This window comes from Salmo salar, chromosome 21 (genome assembly GCF_965601325.2).
Source record: "Salmo salar chromosome 21, fSalSal1, whole genome shotgun sequence".
Taxonomy (NCBI): domain Eukaryota; kingdom Metazoa; phylum Chordata; class Actinopteri; order Salmoniformes; family Salmonidae; genus Salmo; species Salmo salar.
In genome coordinates this window covers 56,770,290-56,778,484 of record NC_138311.1, presented here as the reverse complement: position 1 = coordinate 56,778,484, position 8,195 = coordinate 56,770,290, and the positions used below count along the sequence as shown (strand labels likewise).

The following is an 8,195-nucleotide window of genomic DNA, read 5'->3' as shown; positions in this document are numbered from 1 at the left end:
TAAATAAAGGTGAAATATATATATATATATATTTTAAAACAAGCCTTGATATGTTTCTAAAGCCATATAGGAGTCAACAGTCATGTATCAAGGTATAGGTCTACCTACTTACACTGAGAGCAAAATATATTACCATGCTTTAAGTCAATTACTCCTAAAACTATAACTCTTATGTGACTAAATGCAACTTCAAAATTCAAATTTTAGCAAACGACATTGTATTAAGCCACATAAATCCATAATTTGCACAGCAAACCTTTTTACCCAGTAGGCACACCACATCATTCCAACTTAGAAATGTGTTTAATATTTGGTTGAGATGTTGATCAATGGAGATTTTAACCTATTTTCGCCCACTCAAAAAGTCTGTTGAAGTCTGTTGAATTCCAAATGTGTTATCACTAATGCTTTTAACCATTTAAAAGCACAACCAAGTTTCAAAATGGGAATACAATGTCAGATATTTTGTATTTATACAACAAATGAATGTGTTTCCATTGTGCTTCATGAACTGGATTAGAGTTGAGATTACATTTAAACTACATCCTGCAAATGGTAAATGCTGTTGGAGATTCTGCAGAGATTATTACAGTAGTGGTGAAGATCTTCACAGAACTGCAAGCTTTCTATGATGACATAAGACATTTATAGTTACAGGAACCTCCAAATATGGCCATGGATGATACTCATTTCAAGGTTGAATAAATACTGTTACATTAGTTTGTAAAATAGTCTTATTTTTTGTCCATTTACTGTATTACAAAAGTAATATTGATTTTTGTTTAGTTTTCAACGCAACCAAATATCTAAATTAAAGAATAGGACTACAAGTTTGATTTAGTCCAATATTGGCCTAAATAGTTGAATTGATGATTTATGATTTATAAAGTATGGTTTACTGTACATTTAATTTGATCTGCTAAAGCTACCCTTTGGATTGACCTTGATAGCAATAGTGAATCTTTTAAGTTATTAAGAGATCTCTCAATAATAATTTTTTTAAGATAACACATTGGCAGTAGTCAGTGACAAATATCACAGTTAAGCAGGGTTGGGCTTGGTTAAAAGCCTGGATGGGAGACCAAATGGATAGATCTGATGTTGTTTCAAAGGTACAAATTCAACATATTTTAGACTATGTTTGTCTATGTTGAAAATTGGTTACCATGATATAATCCTGTGGTTGTAATTTCACCATCAAAACAACAGTTGATTACTAATCCAAAGTATTATTCACATAGATTCCACATCACAATACGTTGAAACAATTTCGATTCAACCAGTTTGTGCCCAGTGTGTAGGTCAATTAAATATGTAGTGTTCCTTCCCGGAACTCAAACCACCAGAGATGACGGACGCATTTGATGAAACACAGGAAATATCAAAGGAAAAATATCTTTGTTTACATTGGTCCGAAGAAGCAGGAAACGCTTCAATTTGATTCGTTTAGAAATGATCTAGGCACGTTTTCTTGTTGAATCACTTTTTTACAAACAATGAAAAACGATCCAACTGTCTTGTTGAGTTAGATCTCTGGAGCATGGTGATGATGTCAGCTTGTTACGATGGTAGCTAGCTAGCTATCTCGACGTTAGCAACACTCAGTCGCTAACTAAACAGTTCACGGAGGACGACTGACTATGATTTTTGACCTCCGATGTTATTAAGAAATTAAAAGATTTATAAACGTTTTTAAAAAAAATAAAAAAAATGGATATCAGTCTAACAGTTTCCCTAATGCAGGGCCAGATGGGAACCGTGATAGAGAGAGCGGTGAGTGCCGCCGTTGAGACGGTGTTAGGGGAGATGCTAAAGGTGGTCGGTATTAAATTCGACGAGCTGAAGAGGGAGGTCGCAGCAAAAGAAAAAGAGACCGAGAGCATCAGACAGATGCTGGACATATCCCGATCTCAGATGAAGACAATGCGGAAGTATATGAACGCTCTGGGTGCCAGGCAGCAGGAGAACTCTGCCACTTACCAGACCAACCAGACTACAGCATTCGGCCATTCGGATCCGCATAGATCTCACGGTTCCTCAGCGGCTGCATCCGAGGCAGCACAGTCCTCGGGTTTAACACAACCACATAGAAGGACGGTTACAAACACACACATTCCCATTACAACCAATGGAAACGTACAGTCAAGGAATCAAATCACTATCACCCTACCCTCTGATAACTTGGCCAGATCCTCCCAACCTTCTGAGAGTATTATCAGGGCCACATCATCGTTTGACAGCCATGATGACCTGACTGCCACGGTCTCACAAGCTCTGGAGGGCCCATCATTGATCACCACTGTCTCTGCAATAAACAGTTCATCAGAGCACCTGGAACCTTTGAAAGGTAAAATTAAATACGCCTTGTTGAGTATGTATGGGTATTTTTCAGTGTTTGCTTGAATATGTAAATTGATGGCCTGACTGACAGTCCTATTGACTGAGACCTAGTACGGCCCTATTGAGAGGACCTAGTACGGCCCTATTGAGAGGACCTAGTACGGCCCTATTGAGAGGACCTAGTACGGCCCTATTGAGAGGACCTAGTACGGCCCTATTGAGAGGACCTAGTACGGCCCTATTGAGAGGACCTAGTACGGCCCTATTGAGAGGACCTAGTACGGCCCTATTGAGAGGACCTAGTACGGCCCTATTGAGAGGACCTAGTACGGCCCTATTGACTGAGACCTAGTACGGCCCTATTGACTGAGACCTAGTACGGCCCTATTGACTGAGACCTAGTACGGCCCTATTGACTGAGACCTAGTACGGCCCTATTGACTGAGACCTAGTACGGCCCTATTGACTGAGACCTAGTACGGCCCTATTGACTGAGATCTAGTACGGCCCTAGTGACTGAGACCTAGTACGGCCCTATTGAGAGGACCTAGTACGGCCCTATTGACTGAAACCTAGTACGGCCCTATTGAGAGGACCTAGTACGGCCCTATTGACTGAGATGTAGTACGGCCCTAGTGACTGAAACCTAGTACGGCCCTATTGACAGACCTAGTACGGCCCTATTGAGAGGACCTAGTACGGCCCTATTGACTGAAACCTAGTACGGCCCTATTGAGAGGACCTAGTACGGCCCTATTGAGAGGACCTAGTACGGCCCTATTGACTGAAACCTAGTACAGTCCTATTGAGAGGACCTAGTACAGGCCTAGTGACTGAAACCTAGTACGGCCCTATTGAGAGGACCTAGTACAGGCCTAGTGACTGAAACCTAGTACGGCCCTATTGAGATGACCTAGTACAGGCCTAGTGACTGAGGCCTAGTACAGGCCTCTATATTCTCCCTGTGTTGGTTGACCAACATGTTACCTGTCTATCCCTCCAGAGGAGTCCCCAGCCCCCCTAGACCCCGAGGTGTCTGATGAGAGCCAGAGGAGGGAGGAGGAAGAAGAGTGGACCACCGTTACACAGCCACCACCAGAGACCAGCACAGACCCTGGAGACCAGCTGGTCCTCTCCCCACCCAGGACTGACGGAGCAGATTGCTTCGCCACCACGGCTGCTGGGATTGCCCGGCAACCATCCCAGTTCCTGTCCCAGCCTCAGCTCCAGGTGAAAGAGGAGGAAGCCGAGGTGGAGATCATCTGTATCAAGCAGGAACCCGAGGACGTTGAGAGTCTCCTGTTCAACCTGGCCGCTGAGGTCCTCAACTCCCAGGGCAACCTTTTAGACAGGCACACTCAGGGGAACCTCCTGGACTGTCACAGGACAGTACTCTCACAGGGCCAGAGAGACAGGACATTACCCTCACAGGGCCAGAGAGAGAGGACAGCTACCCGTCCCTCACAGAGCCAGAGGACATCAACAGAGAACACAGTGTTCAGCTCAGCCAGCACTTGTACATGTGAGTAGAGTAAAGTTCTGCTGTGTGTCAGTTCAGTAGGATGTTACCCTAGCCTGGTCCCAGATCCGTTTGTGCTCTTTTGCCAAGTCCTATGATCGTATTACCAGAGGACTTGGTCAGACAGTACAAACAGATCTGGAACCAGGCTCCATATTATACACCTGAACTAATGACTTATTGTCTGTCCTCTTCATTCTCAGATGGGCTGTCCCAGCCAGTGATGTCAATGTCACGCGGAGTTGCTCCCAGGCCAATGGCGCGTCCGTGGCCCGAGGAGTTTAAAATGAGACGAACTGAGCTCAGGAGGAGGAGCCAGACCCGTCGGAGAGAGATGGAGAAGAACCTTCCCCAGCCTCTATTAGCTGACCTGGTGAAGGAGAGACGGGAGAAGACCCGGCTCAGAGTGGCCCGCTGGAGAGCCAAGAGGAAGCTGCAGGCCTGCCTACTGACTCAGATGAGCCAGGCTGGACCGGGTCTGGGCCAGGGGAACAGTGGGCTTGGGAATCGTAGCCCGATTAGCCACAAAACCACAGGCCCAACTCAGACACAGCAGAGGAACCGTTCTGCCGTCTCTCAATCTCAGTACAATAACAGTTTTGTGTACAACAGAAGTCACTGTGAGACTGGTAACATTGACTACCCTTCATTCCAGTTCAACTCTTCCTCTGTCATGCTGGGACAACATGGAGGACACAATATGTTAGAGTCTGTTATGCAGCCTGCGATGATGTCATCCTCACAGCAGGACCTCTCACTGACTGACTCAGAGCTCTACCAGTAACAGGAGAACAACAGTACCAGTTCTACTCTACCAGTACCAGTTCTACTCTACCAGTAACAGGAGAACAACAGTACCAGTTCTACTCTACCAGTACCAGTCTACCAGTACCAGTTCTACTCTACCAGTAACAGGAGAACAACAGTACCAGTTCTACTCTACCAGTACCAGTTCTACTCTACCAGTACCAGTTCAACTCTTCCTCTGTCATGCTGGGACAACATGGAGGACACAATATGTTAGAGTCTGTTATGCAGCCTGCGATGATGTCATCCTCACAGCAGGACCTTTCACTGACTGACTCAGAGCTCTACCAGTAACAGGAGGACAATGTACCAGTTCTACTCTACCAGTACCAGTTCTACTCTACCAGTACCAGTTCTACTCTACCAGTACCAGTTCTACTCTACCAGTACCAGTTCTACTCTACCAGTAACAGGAGAACAACAGTACCAGTTCTACTCTACCAGTACCAGTTCTACTCTACCAGTACCAGTTCTACTCTACCAGTACCAGTTCTACTCTACCAGTAACAGGAGAACAACAGTACCAGTTCTACTCTACCAGTACCAGTCTACCAGTACCAGTTCTACTCTACCAGTAACAGGAGAACAACAGTACCAGTTCTACTCTACCAGTACCAGTCTACCAGTACCAGTTCTACTCTACCAGTAACAGGAGAACAACGGTACCAGTTCTACTCTACCAGTAACAGTCTACTCTACCAGTACCAGGAGAACAACAGTACCAGTTCTACTCTACCAGTACCAGTTCTACTCTACCAGTAACAGGAGAACAACGGTACCAGTTCTACTCTACCAGTACCAGTTCTACTCTACCAGTACCAGTTCTACTGTACCAGGAGAACAATGTACCAGTTCTACTCTACCAGTACCAGTTCTACTCTACCAGTACCAGTTCTACTCTACCAGTACCAGGAGAACAACAGTACCAGTTCTACTCTACCAGTACCAGGATATCCAGTCAGAGGACATTTGTTTTGTGGAGTATTGTAAGGCATGTGGTGCTCTACTTTGGACAAGGGCCTTTTTGGCTTTCTAGGGAATACATTGACTTATGGGACACAACCTATTCCTTCTGGCTGGGCTAATAACATGAGATATTTCACATGGAATTGTGTGAATGCAAAATTATCTAACTGTCTAAGACAAATGCATTTAAATGTGCTTTTATTTTAGGATAATAGCCTAATAATTATTTAATTGCTATAAAAAAAAATGCCCCAAATGTTTTGTTGTTCAACAATTCTTTATTAAAGTACATTATTTATGTTAAAATAGAGTAAATGACCATCCTTACATACTACATTACCTGATTAACTGCTAGGATCATAACATGGAGGGGTACTGTACTGTACTGAATAACTGCTAGGATCATAACATGGAGGGGTACTGTACTGTACTGAATAACTGCTAGGATAATAACATGGAGGGGTACTGTACTGTACTGAATAACTGCTAGGATCATAACATGGAGGGGTACTGTACTGTACTGAATAACTGCTAGGATAATAACATGGAGGGGTACTGTACTGATTAACTGCTAGGATCATAACATGGAGGGGTACTGTACTGTACTGAATAACTGCTAGGATAATAACATGGAGGGGTACTGTACTGTACTGAATAACTGCTAGGATCATAACATGGAGGGGTACTGTACTGTACTGAATAACTGCTAGGATAATAACATGGAGGGGTACTGTACTGAATAACTGCTAGGATCATAACATGGAGGGGTACTGTACTGTACTGAATAACTGCTAGGATCATAACATGGAGGGGTACTGTACTGTACTGAATAACTGCTAGGATCATAACATGGAGGGGTACTGTACTGAATAACTGCTAGGATCATAACATGGAGGGGTACTGTACTGAATAACTGCTAGGATCATAACATGGAGGGGTACTGTACTGTACTGAATAACTGCTAGGATCATAACATGGAGGGGTACTGTACTGAATAACTGCTAGGATCATAACATGGAGGGGTACTGTACTGTACTGATTAACTGCTAGGATCATAACATGGAGGGGTACTGTACTGAATAACTGCTAGGATCATAACATGGAGGGGTACTGTACTGTACTGATTAACTGCTAGGATCATAACATGGAGGGGTACTGTACTGTACTGATTAACTGCTAGGATCATAACATGGAGGGGTACTGTACTGAATAACTGCTAGGATCATAACATGGAGGGGTACTGTACTGAATAACTGCTAGGATCATAACATGGAGGGGTACTGTACTGTACTGAATAACTGCTAGGATCATAACATGGAGGGGTACTGTACTGAATAACTGCTAGGATCATAACATGGAGGGGTACTGTACTGATTAACTGCTAGGATCATAACATGGAGGGGTACTGTACTGAATAACTGCTAGGATCATAACATGGAGGGGTACTGTACTGAATAACTGCTAGGATCATAACATGGAGGGGTACTGTACTGTACTGATTAACTGCTAGGATCATAACATGGAGGGGTACTGTACTGAATAACTGCTAGGATCATAACATGGAGGGGTACTGTACTGAATAACTGCTAGGATCATAACATGGAGGGGTACTGTACTGAATAACTGCTAGGATCATAACATGGAGGGGTACTGTACTGTACTGAATAACTGCTAGGATCATAACATGGAGGGGTACTGTACTGTACTGAATAACTGCTAGGATCATAACATGGAGGGGTACTGTACTGAATAACTGCTAGGATCATAACATGGAGGGGTACTGTACTGAATAACTGCTAGGATCATAACATGGAGGGGTACTGTACTGAATAAGTGCTAGGATCATAACATGGAGGGGTACTGTACTGAATAACTGCTCCCATGCCAAGCATTTTTTTTTTTCCTTGGGCAAACTTTGTTAATATTGTTGAATCTAAAATGTAATTTATACTCTTTCTGCAACTGTATTTAAATAAATGTGAATATATAATCTGATATTGCTACATTAGGAAACATTATAAATTCCTGAGTTAGTCATCAGACTATTTCACTAGCTTCAGTCCCGACCCTGCTTCACAGTTCGATTATCTAAGTGACTGTAGATTCATTTAGACTTTTGAGCCCCAGTCAGCCAGCTAGTCAGTCAGCCAGCCAGCTAGTCAGCCAGCCAGTCAGCCAGTCAGCTGTGGTAATGCAGTGTGTTAACCATTGACTATCTTCTGTGAGATGGCTGCTGGCAGGGTGTAGAGGAGCAGGGCGATGAACAGAGCTGTGATGAGCAGGACCAGAGCGATGATGATGTACTTCTTATAGTTCCTCCAGATCAGGTGGAAGAAACACTTAAAAGGGTTCACAAACCACGAGAATGACGTGTCTGGTCGGCTAGAGAGGGAGAGAGAAAAACACTTTAACCAGGGCTCGTATTCACAAAGTGTCTCAGAGTAGAGCTGCTGATAAATCCTATTTATTATGAGCTAAATGATGAAACTAGTCCTAGATCTGCATGTTAAATGGGTTCATGAAGCAGGAGGAGGAATAGAATCGTTTTGTAATTAGTCAATAT

General features: G+C 43.6%; 2 protein-coding genes across 2 annotated transcripts in view; one reads left to right on the top strand and one right to left on the bottom strand.

Moving 5' to 3' along the window:
- The first annotated feature begins 1,362 nt into the window (after positions 1–1,362).
- si:ch211-67e16.4 (uncharacterized) lies at positions 1,363–7,627 on the top strand. Its single transcript, XM_014165727.3, has 3 exons — positions 1,363–2,347; positions 3,344–3,862; positions 4,063–7,627. The coding sequence occupies exons 1-3, from the start codon at positions 1,711–1,713 to the stop codon at positions 4,641–4,643; spliced, it is 1,737 nt and encodes a 578-aa protein (XP_014021202.1). The 5' UTR covers positions 1,363–1,710; the 3' UTR covers positions 4,644–7,627.
- Positions 5,891–8,195, bottom strand: part of fer1l6 (fer-1 like family member 6) — a 75,639-nt gene continuing 73,334 nt past the window's right edge. The window contains exon 42 of the mRNA XM_082967247.1: positions 5,891–8,014. Within this exon, the coding sequence (XP_082823373.1) occupies positions 7,834–8,014 (181 nt within the window). The 3' untranslated portion in view covers positions 5,891–7,833. The remainder of the gene's footprint in view (positions 8,015–8,195) is intronic.